This window comes from Saimiri boliviensis, chromosome 12 (genome assembly GCF_048565385.1).
Source record: "Saimiri boliviensis isolate mSaiBol1 chromosome 12, mSaiBol1.pri, whole genome shotgun sequence".
Lineage (NCBI taxonomy): Eukaryota > Metazoa > Chordata > Mammalia > Primates > Cebidae > Saimiri > Saimiri boliviensis.
The window spans coordinates 26,562,387-26,586,285 of NC_133460.1; the positions used below are offsets into that span (position 1 = coordinate 26,562,387).

The 23,899-nt window shown below is 46.3% G+C and overlaps 1 protein-coding gene across 6 annotated transcripts in view; it reads right to left on the bottom strand.

Moving 5' to 3' along the window:
- WDFY4 (WDFY family member 4) overlaps positions 1 to 23,899 on the bottom strand; it is a 304,899-nt gene that overhangs the window by 191,846 nt on the left and 89,154 nt on the right. For all 6 annotated transcript variants that reach the window (XM_074382131.1, XM_074382129.1, XM_074382127.1 and 3 more), the window contains 10 exons: positions 20,359 to 20,573; positions 19,231 to 19,325; positions 18,048 to 18,282; positions 17,537 to 17,613; positions 16,194 to 16,415; positions 14,921 to 15,099; positions 8,776 to 9,007; positions 7,174 to 7,319; positions 5,881 to 5,992; positions 4,955 to 5,145 (listed from right to left, as the gene is read on the bottom strand). In XM_074382131.1, coding sequence (XP_074238232.1) covers positions 4,955 to 5,145; positions 5,881 to 5,992; positions 7,174 to 7,319; positions 8,776 to 9,007; positions 14,921 to 15,099; positions 16,194 to 16,415; positions 17,537 to 17,613; positions 18,048 to 18,282; positions 19,231 to 19,325; positions 20,359 to 20,573 — 1,704 coding nt within the window. The remainder of the gene's footprint in view (positions 1 to 4,954; positions 5,146 to 5,880; positions 5,993 to 7,173; positions 7,320 to 8,775; positions 9,008 to 14,920; positions 15,100 to 16,193; positions 16,416 to 17,536; positions 17,614 to 18,047; positions 18,283 to 19,230; positions 19,326 to 20,358; positions 20,574 to 23,899) is intronic.

The window sequence follows — 23,899 nt, forward strand, 5'->3', positions numbered from 1 at the left end:
TTTTCTGTTACTGAATCCTTTATATGCATAATCATCCCACAAATGCTGCATTTACGGGAAGCTACCACCTGCCCATGAGCCTGGCTGCACCCAGCCAGATGTGCCTGTCAGTGGCACCAACCCCTGGGAAGCCAGCAATGTGCAGCCTCCCTCCCAGCATGGAGGCACTTGGGTCCCAGCGTACGTTTGGTGACCCAGCTTGTCTCAGACTAAAAAGATGAGTCCTACCAAGCCTCACATCTCTGCTGACTCAGCCCCACATGAGTCAGTCTGCTCAGCCATCCAATAGTATCTGAGTCACCTCATCTGGAGTTTCAGCTCCTTCCATGCATGGCTTCATTCCCCATCCTCGGCTCCAACACAGCCTGTCCTTTCTCCCTGTCCTCCCACACATGTTCTTGCAACGTGCCCTTAAGAAGCCTTGCTGGTGATCAGAAAACACTCATTATGTTTCCAGACTGTTCTTTTACATATTTATGAAATCCCACACCGAGACATAATTGGGATGGCTAAAAGTTGCATGAGAAAACATTCAGGTTGACTGACTTCACTTTACATCAAATAGTGTCAAATGTCAGTTTGACATTTGACACTCAGTTGGGCCTGGCAGTTCAACTCTGTCTTTCTAATAAGCTGTATTTTCTTATCCTAAAGATCATGGTTTTTCATTGCTTCTCCTCTCCTCTAACTTCTCTTCCTCTCTTGCACCTAACCTCATACTTTGCTGAGAAGATAGAACTCATTAGATATGAACACTCTGTCTTCCCACCACCAAATTCACAAGTATATGTGTTGCATTTCTTCCTGTTGCAAATAGAGTCTCCCACCTACCTGGTCTCTGGATCCCACTGGCCACCATCCCAAGGACACTGCTCTTTGGGATAACTGTTCTCTCCAAGCTTCCAGTTCCCCAACCCTGGATCTTTCTCCCATGTACAAATATATTCTAGTATTTCTCATTTTAAAACTAACCCTCCCTCCCTCCCTAGTCCCTGTAGCTCTTATGCAGCTCCTCCTGTTCACAGGCAAACTTCTAGAAAGCATTATCAACACACCCTGGCTCCATGTGCTCACCTCACATTCTGTTTTCAGCCTGCATCAGCCAGCTGCTGCCTGCACCTGGCCTCCTCCCTCAGAAAGGCCACCGGGGACTGCCAGGTGACCAAATACAAAGAGGACGTCTCCATCCTTAGTTTGTGCTACTCTTTATCAGCATTTAGCATGGTTGGACCATAACCACCTTCTCAAAACACCTTTTTTCAGATCCCTTAATATAACTGCCTTGGTTTCTCTTCCCTCCTGTTTCTCAATCTCCTTTACTGGGTTTTAATCATAATCCCAGGTCCATGTGGTTAGCTCCTCAACCCTCTCCTCTCTCTACAGCTTCTTTTTGGTGATTTCATTCATTTCCTTAGATTAAATATCATCATGACAGGATGACCCTCATATTTATGCCTCATGCAGCCTGCCCCTAAGCTACAGAGCCTTCTCTCCCACATGATACGTCATCTTCAATGTCTCACAAACATTTCCAGCTGAGCATGTCCCAGCATCTCCCTTCCTTTGGGCCAGCAGCCTACTGGATTGCCCTGGCTCCTTTCCAGTGCCACCTGCCCAGGCCGCTCACAGATCCTGAGACTCCCCAGGTCAGGAACACAGGCTCCTATCATGTCAGATTCTATCTCAGCCCCTGCTTGAACCTCATCCCCATGCTGCATCTTCTCCACTGACATCAAGGGGTATTCTAACACATCGGTCAGTCTGTTTCCCTATCCCAGCCTTCCTGTGATTCCCATCACCTGAGACAGAACGCACACTCCTCACACTGTCGAGATTAGGACTCTCTACCCACCATCTGGCATGCTATGCACAGCTCCACAACCATCCTCTCCTCCTAGCCGTGTGGAGGAACCTGGATCAGATCCTGTGAGTGTTTGAATGTTAGTCTGGAACAGTATCCTCCTTCTTCCCCATATTAAGAACATCCATCCTATCAAACTCAGCTAACTACTGCCTAGTCTGAGAAGAGGCTGATAAATCAGTTTGACAGAAATAACAGATAGGAAGATTTATGCTCTCCCACCTAACCAGTAAACCAGCAGATGAGCCTAGAGTAAAACCTGAAAACTGATGAAATCCACTCCCAAGCAAGCCATTTAATTGAAGACCCCGTTTTCATTCACGGATTCATTACCACATCCTAACTGAGCACCTACAATCTATGGCATGCTTTTAGAGCACAGCAATAAACAAGTAGGACACACGCCCTCATGGAGTACATGTCTGGGGGTGAAACAGACACAAACGTGGTGACATGGAAACAGACATTGTGCAAATGCACATGCAAGTTACAAAGAAACACAAAGTGAGGAAAAGTGCCTAGACAAGGATGAGGGAGGGTGGAGGTTGCATTTTATAAAGAGTGGGCAAGGAAGTAAACAAACAACAACAAAAATCTTTTCTTCATTTGAAGCTGCCATTTCCCACCTCTCTTGCCACCCAGCTTCTCCTGATTTTCCCCAAAGACATAAATGTTGGAAATGTTTCATTTGTAAAGACAGAATAAGTTTTAAAATTTTCTTCTTCTGCCTTCATGTGTAAATGTACAATAAATCTCTGAATCTGATGAGTTATTTACTCAAAGGAGGTATCTGAGAGACACTCTCTCAGGCTAACGGTATTTTTCTGTCCACCTTCTTGGATGGTAAGTCCCATGAAGACAGGGACTAAACCCATCCTGTTCACCTCACATCCCTAGTGCCTAGCACAGTGCCTGGTCTTAGGAAGCATGGGCCACTCCTTATCTCTACCATCTCTTCCTGGAAAGCTCAGCCAGCCCAGGCTCCAGGGCACCTCTTGATGAGCTTCCTTTTTAAAGAAGCTCTTTTTGATCCCTCTATCTACATGTGACAATATGTGCTTATGTGCCTTTGTGGTAGAGAGTTTCTTCTCTCAAGGTGATGTTCTCATTCCTGAACCCTCACTGAGAGCTCACTGTGCCCATCCCCCAACCCTGGCAATGAAACCACAGTGAGCCTGAGGTAGTCTGAACTTTCTAAGCAGCTAAGAATTTCTGAGAAGATAGCCAGGTAGCCAGTCACAGAATATGTAGTAATTCTTGAAGTGAATCTTGGACACCGATTGCATTTTTATTTATATTTTAATATAATTTATATTAAAATTATTTTGGTTCTTGTTTTATTTTATCCTTCTAGATACACCCATGAGGGAAGAAAATGATGTGTGCCTTTTTAGAAATGCTCACAATAATTATTAAAATCCTTAGCCACAGCACATATCCTTGTGCTGTATTGAAATAAATCCTACTACTAACCCTTAACAGCATATTCAAAGGAAAACTGTGTACCAAGAGCCCCAGTTCTTGAGTTTTAGCATAAACTCAGACATACTCATTCACTCATTCCCAAAATATGTACCGAGTGTCTTCATGGTGTCAGTAATACACCAGCAAAGAGTAAAAAAATACTAGGATCTTTAGAAGATTCCAGTAGAGATGTGCAGACTGATCATTCCAGTTTGGGTGGGAGAGCAGTTAAAACGGGGTGTGCCCACAGTGCCTGGGGGTCCAGAAGACAGCCACCTGCTCAACTGGGGGAAGAGAATGCTGCCTTTGCTATTCGAGCTTGAACTGAAAAGATAGAGGGAGTGTGCCAGCGTTGGTGGGGAAGAAAAGGAGAGGTGATCTGAGCAGAGGCCACAGGCACACAAAGCCATATGCTGCTTAATGATCCGAGAAGGTGCAGGATTTGGGGAGGTGAGAGCATAGGCTTAAATGTTGGGGCTGGAAAGAAAGGTCTGTGGGCAGTTTTGAATGGCTTTGGAAACCTGTCTAAGGAGTTTGGGATATGGTATCAGTAATCAGATGCCTTTGAAGGTTTTACACACAGGAGTGGCATCATCAGATCTGTTAGGTGGAGCATCAGTAGGCTACTAGGGACAGGTGGGGAAAGTGGTCACTGTCTAGCTGTGGCAGTAGTCCAGGCAGAGAGGGAAAGTGCCTCGAAGGCCATCACACAGCTTTCTTCTGCTCAGATCTTGACCCAGTAGCCAGAGACACAGGAAGCTTTGCCCCAATCACCCAGAGCGTCCACACCAGAAGAAGCCTCCACTGACTGTGAGACCTGTGACATGGCCCAGACTCTGACCTTGTCCCTGCCCTCCTAGTTCCTTACCTGGCCGCCTCCCCGCCATGTGAGAAGTTACTCAAAGGCAGCAGCCACATCTCGTCTGACTTGATCAATTATAAGTAGCAATGACAATCACAGTAAGCACCTGCAGAGCACGGCCCCTGTGCAGGCGCTCCTCTAAGCTCCCAACACACATGAACTCAGTCATCACAACCCTGCAAGACAAGTGCTCTCATAGCCCTACTTTACACGTGAGGGAATCGAGGCACAAAGAGGTTAAGAACTAGAAATGACTAACATTTACCCAGCACTTATTCTGGGCCTGACATAATTATAACCTCTTCGCTTGTGTCAAATCATCTCATCCTCACTGGAATCCTATTACAGTCCACATCTTACAGGTGGGGAAACTGAGGCAGAGGATATGTAACTCATCTAAGGTTAAATAGCAAATTAGAAGAAGAGATGGGATTTAAACTCTGGCAGTCTGTTCTGCAGCCTGGGCTCTCAGCCACAACACTACAGAAAAGGTGGGGCAACCACTGCAAATGACATGTGAATTTCTCAGTTAGAAGGGCCAGAAGCCACAGCTAGGTAAGCATCCCCATCCAGAGCAGAGCTCTTGGCTGGCTGTTGCCTGCCCCTCCTCTGTTGCAAAGATGCTGGTCTCAGAACCCAAGGGCTTTCAGCGCCCTTTCTCCAGAAGTCACCCTGGAGGGAATGCCACTGGGGCAAGCAACGCTCCTGTTCCCTGGGGATGACAGCCCTTTCAGGAGTCCCAGTGCCAGGTGGGAAAATGGGATTACCTGGTACCCACGAATGTGCTGCATCAGGAAGTCACACATGGCATTACTGGTCAGGACCGAGTGCAGAACTTTCACAGCCGCATACATGGTGTGGTCATCTGTTGCTAAGGAGATGAGGCCCAGGAGGATGGCGGGCCCGCCAATGAAGTCCAGGCTGCTGGCAGCAGGGCTAGAGTGGAACACCCTCACCCCTGTGTGGCATAAAACAGGGGTTTTATCAACACATCACAGCTTCATTGCGATGGGAAATGCCCTGACAGCATACAAGTGCCAGTGACCTGCCAGTGCCAGCATCCACCCACAGCCAGAGGGGCCTGTGCACCTGGGACAGGCTGGGAGAAAGAGCAGGAGACTCTGAAAGTCTTAGGCGGCTGGGAGATACTGTGCTAAGTCCTTTCTTTGCCATCAGAAGACTCAACAGCCCAGAGTACTTCAGATTACCACCCTGTGCCTTCACTTCAGAGTGTTGGATGAATCAGACCCCTGAGTCTGAGTATCCTATTGCTCTGACAACCTCTGGCTCTTGCCTGTCCTCTAGATCCTGCTAGGGAGGATACTTGCACCAACTTGTTGCCTTGCTCTTGCTCAGTTGAAGGGTGACCAGCGGTTTTCACCCAAACAACCACAACCAGTGCTTCTGCTCAAAAGGCCCACTGTGCTTACTAGACAGGCTTCTGTTGTGCATAGACAGCAGCCTGGTTAGTAGCTGAGCTCACTACTCATTGCCAGATGTGGTCAGGTGAACAGACCCTCATGCTTTCTGGGAGGCTAGCTCTTTCACTGGATTCACTCTGAACCCTGGTCCTCCCCACCCTGGTTCTTCAGCACACTCCATCCTGCCTCCACTCCAGAACCCCAGGATGCACAAGCCGTGACAGCACAAACCTTGCTTCCCAAATAGTGGCAAAGCTTCCAGTTGAACATACCAAATTGACCCACAGCAACGGCTCCAATGGTCCGCAGAGACCCTGACAGGTGGCCAGCACAATTCCTCAGCAAGAACACGGGCACAGCACTGTCACGGGATGAAATGTTCATCTAGAGAAATGAGCAGCTATTAGTCCTAAGAAACTCCTGCAAAAGAAGTGTTGTCCAAGAGCTCCTGGAGGGCAGGCCCTCTTGGGCCTGGCCCAGTGCTGATACTCCATCAGCAATGTTCAGTGAATGAGTAACAACTGAACCAATGTCAGGGATTGAAGCCAAAAGTCAGGCTCATGCATTCTGCCTCCCAAGCTATGGCTGAATTGTAAGTGAGCAACTTCAGTTACACAGTCTGAGCCACCAGTGTCCACATGCTTACAGTGAGGTGCTAGGAAGAGCAAGAAGGACCCAAGGACAGTTTCAGATGGAACACTGCTACCAAGGTGAGGGCTGCCACCTTCTCAGTCCAGGGTTGTTCAGGCTATGTGAGCCCAGTCGCTACAGATTTCAAAGGGACAAGAAGATAGGAATCCTGGCCTCCTGCATCAAAAAGTGGCGTGTTGCTGCTAAGGCACAACTTTCATGATCAATAGGACCTGGTTCCGGACTCCCCATCCTTTGGGGATACCCGCTGTCCATGACAGTGAAGAGAATATAAACAAAACAGCAACATTTCATCAGTGCTAAGCAAAAGAGTTCTTTATGCAAAAATTTGGAAGTAAATCTAATGGCATCCCCATCTACAAACATATCTCCTTGTTGTTTTGAATATTTACTGGTTTTTGTTTGTTTGTTTGTTGTTGTTTTAATCACAGCAATGCTGGGTGCTGTGACTCATATCTATAATCCCAACTACTCAGGAGGCTGAAGTGGGTTGATCACTTGAGCCCAGGTGTTCAAGACCAGCCTGGGCAAAGAGATCCCATCACTAAAAGAAAATAAAAAAATTAAAATGAAAAAAATCACAGCAACTCAAAGAACATTTTTCAGTGTTAGTGGGTCATTAACACCCAGAACAAGGGAAGCTCAATAGAGTTCTCATTGTTGCAAAGGTATTTAAAATATGTAATTTGTTGTTGCTCTTTTATTTATTGTATTTCTTCTGAATAATTATCAGTAAAAGGCTTAGTCTTGGAGTGGGGAGGTGTAGCATATTTTAGGGGAAGTGGGAAACGTGTACGTGTGTGACCATCTATACATGTGCAAACACGAATTAGTTTACGTAAGCACTGAAAGCTAAAGCAAGCCATGAAACCAAGAGTCCAACAGAGAGTAGCACGTGAAGTTAGAAGATGTACCTCTTTGGCGATCAGGCGACTGTCCACCTCATTGTAGGCATTTCTGATGTCCGCTATGCTGGTGATAGAGGAGCTGGCTATGTGAAGTCCAAAAGAAACCCTTTCTTCTGCAACAAGGGGCGTGGCTTCACTGTCCGGGTCCTCCCCTATAACAACACATCTTTAATCGTTTCTAGTCACGCTTTACAGAGCGGGAAATTAATCTTCATACAATAAAATAATTAAATATCTCTGTCACACAGCAAAGTAATCAATGAGAGGACGTTTGTATGTTGTCACATTGCATGTTTCTGCGCATTATATGTTTGCATGTGATTTGTTTTTCCCTCTTCTCAGATGCTTACAGAAAACTATGGGTTGGGCATGGTGGCTTGCGCCTGTAATCCTAGCACTTTGGGAGGCTGAGGTGGGTGAATCACTTGAGGTCAGGAGTTTGAGACCAGCCTGGCCAACATGGTGAAACCTCATCTCCACTAAAAATACAAAAAATCAGCTGGTGTGGTGGTACACGCCTGTCATCCCAACTACTCAGGAGGGAGACTCTGGAAAAAAAAGAGAAAGAAGAGGGAAAGAAAGGGAGAAAGAAAGAAAGAGAGAGAGAGAGAGAGAGAGAGAGAAAGAAAGAGAGAGAGAGAAAGAGAGAAAGAAAGAAAGAGAAAGAGAAAGAAATAGAGAAAGAAAGAAAGAAAGAAGAGAAGAAAACTGTGAAGAACTCTCCTAATATTTGTCTTACCATAAAAATAGAGGCACTCCAGGTACAAAACTACCAGAGCTTAAAGCACCTATCAAGTATATAACCTCACTCCCTAAAACCAAAATGTTAAGTGACAAGAAACCTTACCTGAAATAGGCTGAGCTGAAATGTCTAATTTTCAATGAGCTACACGGCCATGGCAAACATCCCAGTTTGAATTAACATACTGGTCTCTAAATCAATGAGAGCCAATGTGCTAGTAGAGAAGGGTGGCATGAATGTAGAATTTGTAAGACTTTGGCTCTAGACCTGACCTCGTTCCATTGCTCTGGCCAGTGCCGTTTGCCATAGGAAATGAAATTCAAAGACATCATGGGCCTGGAGATGGAAATGCTCAACAGCACTCAATTGTCCTTCAGTATACACAGGCCGCTGTACATAGATTCATTTATCATTCATTCCAGATGGGAGCTGACCCCTTTGACTTGACAGAGCACAGAGGGCAATGCTCCCTGCTTGAATAACCAACAATCAATAATGAAAATGTGGATGTTTTGTCTGCCTGTTTAATAATTGAAGATACCAGTATACTTTAGTTAAAAAGCTTCTTCATTAAAAGCAATGTAACTTATTTATCTCATTCTCTTCTCTCTTTCTTTGCTGATGGTATTGCCCAACTCACCTCTCCCCCATTAGATGCTTTGGAGTTGAAATCTAAAGATACTGTCATTTCCTTTCCTGTGACATTTTCTGCTTGGTTGTAAATATATAATGATCCAATTACAGAGGTCTTCCCTAATGACTGACCTTAACACTGACCTTATTCTTTGCAAATATGCTATAAATAACCAGATGTCCACTTAAAAACTAATATCAACAAGAACATTGTAAATCAAAACACTCCATACCTTGGACATGCACAGCTTGAAAGTTACCACAATATCTTGGGCCAAGTTTGTTAATAACTTCCAGAGTTTCCACTGAAATGGCTTCTTCGAAGAGGTATGTGGGACCAAGACGCCAAATTAATGAAGACTTTTGTTTCCAAACTCGAGGGGTAGCAATATATCCATAAACATCCACAAATGAGGATGGATCCATAGAAAGGAAAGGCCCTGGTAGGGCCTGGATGTACAACATCTGTTAAAATAATAAGGATAAAAGTGAGTGGTGTTTGGTCTTAGAGTTAATCAAGTAAATACGAAGTGATATGACATGATGCATTTTACTCTCATCTCAAAGTAAAAATGGATTTTATTTAAAAATTAAATTATAATTCTCAAATCTGAGAAGTATGCAGAAAAACAAGTTACGAAATGTGGAGTAAGAAACTGACACTGTCCTTTTGAAAATAAATTTGATAAAAGTATTAAGAAACACCAAAAATGTCTACTTTTTTATCTCAGTTGTTCTACTAAGAATCTAAATGTCTAGTATTAGCAAATGAATAAAATTTTATGCATGAAAATTAATTACATATATACAGTTTGGAAAGGAAGAAATAAAACTGTTTCTATTTTCAGATGGCATGTCCATGTAGAAAGTTCCAAGGAATTATTTTTAATGTTCTAGAACTAATAAGTGATTTCAGCAAGGTCACAGGATACACGGTCAATACACAAAAATAAATTTTATTTTTGTAGGCTAACAATAAACAAACAAACTAAAATTAAACACAATACCACTTACAATTATGCACAAGCAAATGAAATACTTAGTAAGACATGTACAGGTTCTGTATACTGAAAATTCCTAAATGATGATGGAAAAAGTCAAAGAAGATCTATATAAACGGAGAGACATACCAGGTTCATGGGTAAAAAGACTACAGTAGAGATTTTATTTCTCCTTAAATTGATCAAAGGGTATAATGCAATTCCTAACAGAATTCCAGCAAGGATTTTTTTTTTTTGTAGACATAGACAAGCTAATTCTAAAATGTATATGGGAAGGCACAGGCCCTAGAATAGCTTAAACAATTCTGAAAAAGAAAAATTAAGATGGAGGAACTACTCTAATGATGACATATTATATAGCTATGAAATCAAGATAGTGTGACATTGGAATAAAGATACTCACATAGATCAATGGAACAGAACAGAGAACCCAGAAACAAACTTATATAAGTATGCTCACCTAATTTTTGACAAAGATGCAAAAGTAATTCAATTGGGAAATAATAGACTCTTCAACAAATTGTACTGGAGCATGTGAACATCCATAGGCAAAGAAATGAACTTAAGCCTTATACCTTATACAAAAATTAATTCACAATTGATCACAAACTCAAGTGTAAAATGTAAAACTAGAAATCTTTTAGAAAAAATTGGAGAAAATGTTCAGGATCTCAGGCTAGGCAAAATATTCTCAAATGACACCAAAAGCATGAACCATATAAGGAAAAACTAATAAATTATTCTTCAGCAAAACCAGAAACTTCACCCATGTGAAGGAGGATTAAAAGACACACTACAGACTGGGAGGAATTCTTGCAAATCAAATTGTATATCTAACAAAGGACTGGTATCTAGAATACACACACACACACACACACACACACACACACACACACGTATATATATATATATTTTTTTAATCCTTAAAACTAAACAGTTTAAAAATCAAACAATATGGCTGGGTGCAGTGGCTCATGCCTGTAATCCTAGCATTTTGGGAGGCCAAGGTGGGCAGATCACAGGGTCAAGAGATCGAGACCATCCTGGACAACATGGTGAAACTTGTCTCTACTAAATATACAAAAATTAGCTGGGTATAATGGCACACGCCTGTAGTCCCAGCTACTTGGGAGGCTGAGGCAGGAGAATCACTTGAACCCAGGAAGCAGAGATTGCAGTCAGTCGAGATCATGCCACTGCACTCCAGCCTGGTGACAGAGTGCGACTACGTCTCAAACACAAACAAACAAACAATGCAATTAGAAAATGGGCAAAAATATGGATGGACATCACTGAGGAGAATATACAGACGGCAAATAAGCACAAGAAAAGATGATGTCCAACCTCATTAACCATTAAGGAAATACAAATTAAAAACACAGTGAGGTATCACTATACAACTATCACAATAGCTAATATAAGAATAGTGACAGTGCTAAGTGCAGAAAAACCCTCACTCATCCACGTTGGTGGAAATGTCAAATAATACAATCACTCTCAAAATAGTTTGGGAGGTTCTTATAAAACTAAACATTCAATTACCATAGAAACCAGCAATTGAACCCTTGGAATTCATCCCAGAAAAATGAAGACTTAAATTCACACAAAAACCTGTACACAAATGCTCACAAAGCTTTATTTATAATAGCCAAAACCTGGAAACATCCTAAATGTCCTTCAATAAATGGCTAAACAAACTATGGCACATCCCTACTTTGAAATACTGCTCAGAAATAAAAAAGAATGAGCTGTGGTTACAGGCAAAAGTTTGGATGAATTTCCAAGCATACTTCCATATATTGCTGTGGGCACATTACAATGTTTCAGTCAGTGACCCGAGCACGTATGCAATGGTGGTCCATAAGATAATAATATCATATTTGTACTGTACTTTTTCTATGTTTAGAGTGTTATGGACACAAATACTCACCACTGTGTTACAGTTGCCTACAGTATTCAGTATAGCAATATGCTGTCTAGGTTTGTAGCCTAGGAGAAATAAGCTATCCCATATAGCCCAAGTGTTAGGTGAAATGAGAGGTTAAATGAACTAAGCAGTATTTGAGATTTTCTATATGGTGAGATCACACTATTTTTTTAAAGGAATAAAACTGAACCTACAAAATATGATAAAGTAGCAGGAGGGTAGCTAATCTTCTCTATTTCTGAGCTATTTCAAAATGCATTTGTATTATTCTTATTGCTATAAAATCACTGTATATATTAAGTGTTTATAAATATGTACAGTTGGGTTTGGCCCTACATATCTGGGCTTTCCATATCCTCAGATTCAACTAACTTTGGATCAAAAATATTCAGGAAAAATAACAGTAAAAACAGTACTACAACAAAAAAATCATATAAATTAAAAATATAGTATGACAACTATTTATGTAGCATTAACATTGTATTAGGTATTATGAATCATCTAGAGCTTAGTTAAGCATGCAGAAGGGTATGTATTGTTTATTTGCAAATACTACACCACTTTATTTAAGGGACTTTGGTATCTACACAGTTTCGTGTCCAGGAGGGGTCCTAGAGCCAACCCCCTGAGGAAACCGAGGGATGACTGTATTTTTCTAAATAAGAGTTTACATAATTTCAGAAATACTCTCTTTCACCCTACCAATTACATGAGATTTTCAAATAAAAACAAATCAATTGTTCAACCACCAAACCTTGCCAGGAGTATGGTCTTCTGTGCCTTCTTCTCTCTGTGCTCACAGGCAGAGTCCTCCTCTCTCTCCCACACTGAAGCACCACCCACCCCTCCAATCCACTTTGCCCCTCTCTTCCCAAATTCCCAGTGTATGCTCACTGCACCATTCAGGTTGACTATGAAATGTCTAATGTCTCAGATCGTTCCCAAATCATTTTGCCCAATTCAAGCTGTTAAAATGCTCGTATCTTTCCAAATTTATCTAAGTTTCCTTCGGCAATAAAATCAAAGGCTCAGCATTTTGAGAAGGGCTGTTAAGCTAGTCAAACTAAGCTGAAGTTCTCACATCTTACTCTTGCCCAACAGATGTTTGCATCCAAACATGAGCCTTTATGTTTATCCCAGTTGAGCTTCATTTGCTGGTCCTGACCCAACTGGTTGAGATTATTTTAGAAAGCAGACTCTGTCGGTCTTTAGCAACACACCACTCCCGACCTCCCTGCTGATGGCCCTGGGTTCAGCAGGTCCCACAGGGAGGATGTTATTGCCTGTACAGATTCACCCAACCAGTCCTGATCTTCCTGTGGCTGTACATTCAATTCAGTTCATCAAGTGTTTATTGCATGCTCACTGTGTGTCAGCCCCTATGCCAAGTTCAAGGAAGGTACAAATGTCAGTAAGACGTGCCTCAAGGTATATGAAGTATTTCACAGAATATCAACACATTCTGTGAAAGAAGACAAGAACAAGTGCACTTGGTAATCAAGCCTGAACAGATTAAAAACAAAAGTATTGCAACGATAAAGACACCACACCTCCTATCCCAACTAATGTGAGGGACTTCTGCTTCCTCTCCAATGACGAGTCCAGCCCTGCTCAGTGTCTCTACTTCTGGATAAAAGTTATTAGCATTCACAGTCACCAAATTGCACCTCTTTCCAACAGCACCCAATTCAGAACAGATGGACCTCCACTTCTTTAAACCCACTTAAAAATCACCTAAAATAAGCCCAGATTCTGTAACAAGTCACTACTAACTCCTTACTACCCGTGGGGTAGAGACTCTCTCGCTATAGGCAGCTTAAATCTAATTTTTATTTTATGGTATATGTATGTTCCTGGAGGTCTTTGGCTTATAGGCATAAATAATTCTTAGCACCTAAAACATTAGCTAATATATAATAGATGCTCAAGAAATATTTAATGAGAAAAAAAAAGAGAGAAATGAAAGGAGGAAGGACTGAGACTGCTAATAATTGGAGAGAAAGTTAACTATGTTTTGGAGGACCTGTTTTTTCAATGCTCCTATCAAACTCTTTCTGGTTGGCCAGGCATGGTGGCCCATACCTGCAATTCCAGCACTTTGGGAGGCCGAGGCATGCAGATCGCCTAAGGCCAGGAGTCAGAGATCAGCCTGGCCAACATGGTGCAATGCTGTCTCTACTTAAAATACAAAAATTTGCTGGGCATGGTGGTAGGCACCTGTAATCACAGCTACTCAGGAGGCTGATGCAGGAGAATCACTTAAACCCGGGAGGCAACGGTTGCAGTAAGCCAAGATCACACCATTGCACTAGCCTTCGTGACAAGATCAAAATTCTGTCTCAAAGAAAAAAAAAATCTTTCTGGTCACCACTGCCATTTTTTTGATAACAGAACTCCACCAGAAGATGGTATCAAATTCACCTATAGGTGTCCCACAGAATTTAGGTTGTTCTAACCTAATGACTCTTAACCTGGAACAACTTTGCCTCCACTGGATACCTGGCAACGTCTGGAGACGTTATTGGTAGTCATAATTGAGCAGGGTCGCGGGTGGGGGAATAGTACGGCATTTAGTGGGAATCAAGAAACCCTGTGTATGTAAGGTTCTCCATTCTGGCTGCATATTAGAATCACCTAGAAAATTTTATAAATATTAGTAAATTGTCAAATTACCTGACCCACAGAGATTCTGACAATTGCTCTGGGTACAGCCTGTGCAAGAGAACTTTTAAAAACCTTTGCAGGTGATTCTAAAATGTGGCCAGGTTGGGTTGCTCCCCTGGACCCTGTGTGAAAATCCAGCTGTACCTGCCCTCTGTGGCCTTCCAGGCCCTCTCCTCCCAGACAATGGCTGCTGGCTCCTGCCAGCTCCATCTTCTTCCAGCTTCCTCTTGTACCTGAGGTGTCTCTAAGTGACAGTCGTGAGATTGCCACTCCAGCTATGCATTCGCATTCCGTTACCTTCCTCTTGGTTCTTGCTCTAAATCTGGTGACATGTGATGGTGTCTGCACATGCTGGTGCCCGGCTCCTCCGTGGGGTGAAAAGATGAGCTATCTTGGCCTCACCTGGGAACTTCTTGGAAAAGTCATACTTTAGGCCCTGCCCAGACCTCCCTGAGGAATTTGCCCCTGAAAATGAGAAGCTTTGCTTTGTTTATTCTGGAGTTTTCTGTCCTCATGAACATGACTATTCTTAGAGATCTGGACGTGCATCTTCCCTTCTGCCCTGGTTGCGTGGCCTTCAGGGCATTTTCTAAACGTGTCCTTTTCATGTCTGAGCTCAGCCAAGTTTCCCGAACAGCGAGGGGGATTTCATTAGATGCCAACCCCACCAGCAACAAACAAACAAACAACAACAATGGCACAACACAGAATGCAATGGAGGCCACTTCGGGGTCATAACAGGAGGTATGGTTGCGGGCCAAGCGCAACTTGGAGGCGCCATCTCACCTTGGCGGAGCCAATGACCTGTCCATTCAGACAGGTGGAAACTGTACAATGTCTTTTCATTTCCTTGGTGACTACCACAGCCAAGTGATGCCACTGACCACAAGCCAGGAGCTGGCCACACCGGACCTGAAGCTGGCGTCCTGCAGAAGGCTCAGAGTCATCCTCAGGTTCCATGACATCTGGAAGACAGCATAAACACTGAGTGTCACATGTGGTGCCACACTGCAGCAACCCAGGAGAACAGGGAGGGTAGAGAGACATCAACCACTGTGGGCCTTGTACTATGGAGCCCTGAGCCCCTCCTCTCATGAAACATGACGCTAGCAGCAGCAATCATTCTTTGAGCTCTTCCTTTGGGCAAGTTTTAAGCATGTTACAAATATCAACTCAGGTCGTGTCCACAGCAGCCCTGTGAGGTAGGTGCTGTCACATGCCCAGTTTTCCAACCTGAGGCACAGAGAGGTTGGGTGACTTGCCCAAGGTCATGCAGCCAGGATTCAAAACCAGAAACCAGGCTTCAGGTCTACCCCAAGATAGACTGCCTCCACAGGGACGCCACTGAGGGCCAAGTCCCAGGGGGTTGGATAGGCAGCTGTGCTGTGTACAAGGGTGGCAGCCACTCCCACTGTGTTACAGAGCCTCCCACTGTTTTTCCCTATGAAACAGTGACGCTCTCAGGACACAGGAGAAGAACAAGTGGCTAGAATCCACTGGACTTGAGCATCTCAGGAAAATGAGCCTGGAGAACAATGCTGGACTCAAAAGGGCAGAGCCAGGGCCAGCCTCTAGCACTGTCAAAGGAGGGGCTGCCCTGGGCACCATGCCAAGCCTGGGCCAGCCTTCTGGGTTTGGGGTTGAGCATATGAGGGCATGTCTGTAACCGCTTTGGCTCCATCTAAACTGTATGTGTTCTTCACAAACCTTGCTCAGGAGAGGATACAGCCTGTCTCCCAGCGAGGCAAAGCCCCAGGCCCCATTGTGACTGTTCTGCCGGGGCGAAGCTTCTGGAAAGCTACTGAGCATCACCTCTAAAGCTGTGTCAAGGGCTGGGGCCTCATTTGCCTGACAGTTACAAGCCCGGAGCCCAGGTCACAGTGAACCACCACAAATATTGTAGACCTTTCACCAGGTGTGGAACCCAGGGAGTAATTTCAAAGGATGAGGAGAAACAGGAGGTCACCAGGCTTCAAACCACACCTGTGTTGACAGCCTCTGACTTAGCCCCATTTCCCCCACATGTGGATGAAACTGGCTTTGGATTCCAGCACCTTACCCAGAGGCTGAAACTCCTTCTCTTCTGTAGAAACAACCAAGGAGAGGTCATCTGGGCAGAGGCTGACGGAGAAGCAGACATAGGGCTGCTCGGTCCTGGCCAGGTGGCGCACCAGGGTCAGGAAGCGCAGCGGGTGGCCCTCAGTGGCAGCTCCATGATGGCTGATCAGGAACCAGCAGGAGAAGGTCAGGCCTCCGGGAGGAGGGAACGGCCTGGAGGCACCTGGGTGGGAACACAGGCGTGTCCTCAGGCTTTGTTCTGCCCCGCCTAGCAAGTGTGGTCAGATTCACCTCGGTGCTGATCTAGCCTGGGTGCAGCACCTACTGGGTGCCTTGCCTAGTCACGTTATCTCCTCCCCATCACGGCACTCTGCCTTGCCAAGGGAGCAGAGAGGACCTCGATCTCCCTGAGGTACGTTACGTGTGGGCCGCAGCTCAGCCGATCTGCAGCCAGGCAGTGTGCTCTGCCGGGTGGAGGACCTTGCCTAGCTCAGCTGAACCTTGCATAGGAAAGAGTGCCAGTCAGAATGCCATGTGCCCTCCCACCCCATAACAGGGTTGGTGATACAGACAGGTCCTTTGTCCTCATGGAACAGGCAGGATCAGCTTCTGTGTCCTCAGACTTGGTGCCAACTCGCATGGAAAGAGGTCATGAAGGCAATGGCTCCCCAACATCCACACCCCCATAGAAACCCCAAACCCAATTCTCCTAACAGAGTGTGTGGCTCAAGCGGCACCAGGCGCTGGCACTGTCCTGCCCAGCAGGTTTTTAGCTGAGTGCAGTCCTATGCACAGGGACCACTTGCCAAAGATTGGTCTGTTCTCGATGGCCATCAACCCAACTCATATTTCTCTCCAGAGAGAGATCTAAGGAGGGTAGTGTCCATCTCAGCCTACATCAGTCACCAGCAAAATGAGCCAAACCCAGGCTCAGTCCATCAGTGCCAGTTGAATCCCTAGCTATGGGCTGGACCCTTGGGAAGCCCAATGAACAGAACCCCTTGCTCTAAAAGAAAAGCAAAGTTGAAGGACAACTCACTGGCAGATACTCAGGACCAAAGGGAAGACTTATGTTTGCTTTGCTTTTTTTGAAACTGGGTCTTGCACTGTAGCCCAGGTTAGAGTGCAAGGGTTCAGTCATAGTTCCCTGCAGCCTGGAACTCCTGGCCTCAAGCAATCCTCCAGCCTTGGCCTCCCAAATTGCTGGTATTATATGTGTGAGCCACAATGCCCAGCACAGCTACATTTTCTTGAAACACCAACTAAAAATCTGCAATCAAGGTTATGTGATGACTCATTCTTGGGAAGGGATGGAGAGCTAAATCACCTGGGAAAAACACCTACCTGTCCCAATTCCTCCAGAGACAGAATACTCAGTGCAGGTTCCCATAACGGTCGACAGGGTCGGAATAAACAAACAGCTGGAAATAGAAAAGTGTCTCAGATCATTGGACTGCAAGCCAGCCTCTCATACTGACACAGCTAGTGTGGGCCATGGCATCGTCCCACTCTACCCTCCTGCTGGCGCTGTTACCCTCCTTAGACCACAGGGTCCCAAAGATGGATTGCAGCTGGTGCTGGTAAGATGCCTAAGGGAAGGAACTGCAGTGGAGGCAGGGCTGGAAGGTGTTCCAGAATGCAGCCACACCAGGGGAAGGAGGGTCTCAGCCCTCCATAGCTGAGAACAAAGCCTGTGGGAGGCCACTGAGTAGGCAGGTGTCCATGAGCCAGACATTGTCCTCTGCTGAGTGGTGAGATTCAATGGGAACTACAAGTTTGTAATCAATATTATAATTCATCAGAAGCACTGCAAAATTAATGAAGTGTATTTTAAATATGTGAAAGCCTGTCATACCCATAACCTTCCACGGACATGTCAAATTCCACAAACGATGGGGCCAGGGCTGCCCTCTGAGGCTGCAGGTTGCGTGGGGAGGTCATGGAGATGAGGCTCAGTGCCGTCTGAAGGGCAGTGGTTGAATCCTGGGATTCCCCCAAGGGCGGCGGGGCCTGTATGATTCCAGGGTGCAGGCCAGCATCTGGGGCAGCTCCATCGGGCCCCTCAGCTGAGCCCTGTGCAGTCCATGACCCTAGGGCAGCAAGCAAGAGAAGAGATGTGTCTCTGCTCAAAGCGTTTCTGCCCCACTTCTGACAATAACCCAAAAGTCTCTACCACAGCCCAGAAAGAGAGTTCTGCAGAGTCACCAGGCACTTCCTAACCACCAGTGAGGGCAGCTCCCTGCGCTCCGGCCTGGGCCCCTGCTGAGCCTGATGACAAAGATCCAAGGAATGGTGTTGCTAACCTGCTCCTCCTAGAAACTTTTCTCTTTCATTCCAGCACACATTTCCTTTCCAGTATAGCATATTCTACCACCATCTCTGTCCCCGGCTTGTCCCCCTGGAGTTACTCACTGGGGCTTTGTGTCTGCTTACCTAGCCCATACTTCCCTTCATAGCAGCCTACCTCCTTGAAAGCTCTGGGCTCCCACAGCGGCTGCTAGCCCCAACCCTGATCTTGTACGCTTGCTTCTCCGCTGGGCCTGCCTGTTACCTTAAGGTCCTATGTGATCTTACATTCAGGGTGTCCATGGCTTTCTTTTCTCTCAGCTGGTCTCCTGTGCCAGCATCCCCCAGTACCAGGCCTGACACGGGGGTACCATCTGCATCTTGGGCCTCCAAGGCCCTGCTGTGCCCTTGAGTGTAAGCTGTGCAGAAGCCTTCCCTCCACAGCTCTGTCTAGCGTACCGCCAGGTATTGCTGTGTCATGAAGGAAACTCTGTCTCTGCTTCCATGATCTGGGACCCAAAGGGGTCATCTGTCTTATATGGCTGGGTGGGGGGAGGGGGTCATCTTTCTCCATCTGGATATGGTCTTTGTTCAAAGACCACAAATTTCTTTGCTTTTTCCTTAGCTGCTCCATTGAGCAGCAAGAAAACCATGTTTAAACCTGTTTGCTTTCCCATCTGTTGTAAAGGATCCCTCAGCAGGAATGCAGATCATCTTTTCATTCCCATTAGCCTGCCCTGTTCTTGCCTCACCTGAGCGCCCAGGGTTGCCTCTGTGAGAATGAGATGAATCGAGGATTTTCGTTGTAGCTGACAGAGGTGTGGGAATTCCAAGACCTAGAAACTGTCTGAACATAACATACATGAGAACCAAATGAAGACATTTTACAGGCAATAGTTTTCTCCAACTTTATCCTGACCACTGTTCTAGATGCCCAGGGCTCCCTGACCTCCCTCCAGGCCCTCCTGCAACACGCTTTCTGAAAGCAGTGTGAAGATGGGGTGTCTCTGCCCTGCCAGCCAGACCAGACCAGACAGCTGGTAAGTTTAGGAGCCTCAAGACAGATGTTGTAACAAAAAATAATTTGTCACGAAATAAATTTGTCGTAACTGTTTATAAGTTTCTGATAGAATTTCCCATGCAGCACTATAACCAGCAGTCTCCTCTGGCAGCCATGTGCCTGCCCCTGGGTCCCACGCCTGCTGGCTGGAAGGGCTGTCTGTGTACCCTCTGAGCTTACTCCTGTGTATAAGCAGCAAGACCCCCCCGCCCCGTGCATGGCCCCTCAGCAGGCATTCCAGGTGGCATGGGAGACTCCTGCCCTCCCCGGCAGCTTCCCTTCCCTCTGTCCCTTGTCTTCCAGGTCTGCTCCTTGCTTCTCACCCTGTGCACCTTTGAACCTTCTCTCCCTGCCATAGCTCTCAAGGAATGTGGCTTCATGCAGGGGCTGACAGCAGGAAAGGCCCCAGCAGGATCCAGGGGCATTTTGCCCCAACTCCCTCCCTGTCTGCAGTCTCTGCATACTTACCTCCCAACTCCCCACAGGGCACAGTCAGGCCCTCCCAGCCCCAACCCTCCCAGCAGAGCCTTCCAGGCCCAGTTCCCTCCTCTCCTTGTCTAGAGAACTGCCAGGCCTCAGAGTCCAGCTCCACTTCCTTGGAGCCCCCTCTGGCCCCCACATGCTCCATGAGGGGGGCTATGTCTGCTTTGTGGGCGCCTGCCCACTGCCTGGCACAGACCTGAGGCTCGGCCATGGACTTCCAGCCTTGAAGGCCAGGATACAGCCATGCCCTGCATCTGTCCCTGCAGTCTCTCCCTGCATCTGTCCCTGCATCTGTCCCTGCACCGCTTGGCGGTGTTGAATATGTAGCTTGTGGTACCTTAGCACATCTGGTTCAATGGCCTGGGAAGCGAGCTTTTCAAAGATCCTGATGAGGCGTGAGTGGAGGGGGCTGCCGCTGGCAGCCAGGGCCTTGTGGCAGGAGGCCATGAGGGTCCCGAGCATGCCCGCCTCGCACATGACCTGGCGGTTCTTCTCCGACTTCACCAGGGACTGAATGTGACTGGCCAGGGAGCACTGGATCTCCTCGGAAAGCTAAGAGGTGACCAAAGCAAGCTGTGAGTCCTTCAGGGCAGAACATCCTGCGGGCAGCTTTGATGGGCTCCAGCTTGGCCTGGGGTGGGTTGTGGAACAAGGGGACTGCACCCACCATACCCAGTCACTGTACCCACACCCGTCCCAGCGTTCTTCCAGTGCCCTCCTCACCTGAGGAGGCAGGTCTGCGGGATGTGGCCTCTGGCATGATGCAAACTGCCCAGGTCAGTCGGGGGAGAGGTCATTGACTAAAGATGGAGGCCACACACCAGCAGGCAGGAGGCTGGGTCTGTCCCTTAGACGTGCTGTGTTTGACTCGCACAATGTTTAAGCAATTTCTGAATTCATTGCTAGCATTGAAAAGTCTGAAGATGTCACATAAATATCCAGATTTGTGGCCCCTCTCAAAAGATGGGACAACCTGGCCGTGCTGGCTTGCACCTCTGTGGGGGGAGGTGGCTGGTGCTGAGTGGGAGCTGTGCCCTCCAGGGGCCCCCTATTTCCCCCGCTGACTTAACTCCCCGAACAGTTTCTGTGTTGGAGTTCACACCCACTGGAGAAAAGGGTGAAATTTGCATGGGGGTACAAGCCTAAGAGAAGTACCACCTGCCACACATACACAGTCTGCCTTGACAGACACAGGCCTCACCACAGACATCTCAAACCATGCAGGCCAACTAAAGTCTCTGGGGAGAAGCCTTTGCTGAGGCCACTCTCACCCCCTGGGTGTCCCTCAGTCCTAAAGGCATGCTGCCACATGACAAGCTGTGCTCTTATCCTACCCTAAACTAGGTTTCCAGCTACTTCCCTCTGCTTATTTCCCTTGAAGCACATAGAAAAGAGTCCATAGAGAGGGCTCAGTAAATATTTGAGCCCAATAGCACACATTGCTTTTATAATCATTCTTTCATTGTGAAAGATAAATCCTTGAAATTCCCAGCCATCTACAGATAGGTAAATGATTTGGATGGGGTGGGGCATTCCTTTACAAAAACTCCACATTCTCTTCTGTTGCTGGATAAGGTATTGTATCAGGTGAGAGAGATACAGGTGAGATCTTAATGGAATTTTCCTTGTCCCACTGGACCCTACTGTGCCCCACACAGACCTCCTTCTCTAGGTGAGAGAGGTGTACCTGTCATGGGTTCCCCTTCTCTGCAGGACTGCCCTCCACTAGGTAGGAGCTGCCCTGCCCAGGGGCTGTGGAGCCCTACTCACCCAAACACACATGCACATGCACACACACACCTACATGCCCACTGTCTACATACACACACACATGCATCCACACACACACATGTGCACGTACCATACATGCCTGTGTGCATACACACACATGCTCCAGGCGGGGGCCAATGAGGCCAGTGCTCTTGGGGACTATGTTGTGCAATTCATACCTCAGAACCCCAGAGTCTCTGGCTGAGACAAGACCGCTGTGAACACATCCTCCTTCAGCTTCTGCCCTGCCTGACTTCCATCACTCCCCTTCTCCTGAGTCCTTCCCTCGACAAATCCCACATATCTGGACCCCTGTCTCAGGCTCCACACCCAGGGAACCAGACCTGAGGCACCAGCATTCTTTCCGTATTTTATGCCTTTGCTGCAGTTTGTAGTTTCAAGAAAGGAGATCTATGACCATGTAAATGAGGTCTAGTCCACCGAAGTGAAGCCTGGAGAAGCTATGGATGCACTACTTGAATAATCTTTGTCTAGGGAGGACTGGGGTCTGGTCTCTTCACTTCGCAGACACCTGTTACTCATACCCCCCCGTAAGAGCTTTCTTCGAGTCCTCCCTGCTTCCTCTCTTCCTATTTTTTTTTTCAAACAAGACTGAGGTGGCTTTTAACATCATCTTTTGGGTAAAGCTTTAGGTTTTAAAGATGAATAAGACACTGTCCCTGCTTTCAAGGGATTTGCAGATTAAAGGTGAGACAGGTGGGCAGACAAATTGTCCCAGGACAGTGTGAGATGTGCTCCGGCAGAGAATTTACAACATCTGAGCACAGCAGGTGGGGCGGTTCCTGCAGCCTCACACATTTCACAAAGCTCTTGAAGTTAGAAGGGACTCCAGGCCTGGCAGCTACGGGGAGGGCCAAATTTTATCCTAAGATGAGAATATTTCCCGGGTATTTAGGCTGTGGCAGTCCCTTTTCTAAGCATTTTGACGTGTATGGATTATGCAATCACTGTGAGAAGCCTATGAGGGAGGCACTATTATCATCCCCATTTTACAGATGGGAAAGCGGGGCCCAGAAGAGGAAGTTGCCCAGGACCACATGGTATGGCTGGAACCTGACTGACCCCGAACTTCATGCTCAGAGTCACCTCATTCCATGATTTCATCTCCATGCGGGCAGTCATTTGAGGGGCTCCCTGTCCAAAGATGGTCAAGAGTATGTTTCTAGCACTAAATGGCAGAAATAAATAAGATAACTTTCTTCTATATGGAGCTAACACAGTTTTGTAGCACATATGTTTCAAGGATTAAAATGTACGGAGAAAGACATTTACACTGTTTATCATCCATTTCCAGATCGTTTTAAAAATTAGATGGCTCACCCAGGTCCCTATCACAGCCTCTCACCTGCCTTCCAAACACATGGGCCTTGTAGCGCCTGCCTCACCTGATGGCATTCAGAGAAATCCCCATCTCTAAGACATCTTCAATAACATTTCTGATTTAAAAGGTAAGCATTGGGGGAAGGGGGATAAAACTACATTAGATTGACTTTCCAGGAGGACATCCTTCCCGGGCTGGATTTTGTCATTCTGAAATGTGACCATTTGCCAGCATTGTTATTTTCCCGAGCACATGATGTCACTGATGCGGAGGAGAGGTCTTCCCTGGAAGATAGGGTCCCGCTCCCCAGAACGTGGCATCTGCACAGTCAGCCTGAGCTCGCAGATGGTCATGTGTAGCCCAACAAGGACCAGAAACAGAAAGCAGAAATGCCAAAACTAATTCGCTCTGAACTATTCCATCACTTTCACTCTTTCCATAGAAATCTACCCAAAAACCTTGACTCCCTTCCCCGGGCCTTTTTTCTGAGGCTCCAACTCTCTCTTCCTTCATCCACCCAAGCTCAGCCCCTGCTTCTCTTCTCCTCAAAACACAAAAGTAACATCTATCCTCTTGTCTTGAATATCTCATCGCCCAGAACTTAGATTATTTTATTTGGTAGCTGCATTCTTTCACTTTAGGGTGAGAGTTGGGATGCAGTCTGTATGAACCAAAAGGCAAAAATAACATCACAATGTATTATTCAGAAGAATTAAAAAGAAATGTCTACAATCTCCAGTTTTCATTACCAGCACTTCACTTTTTG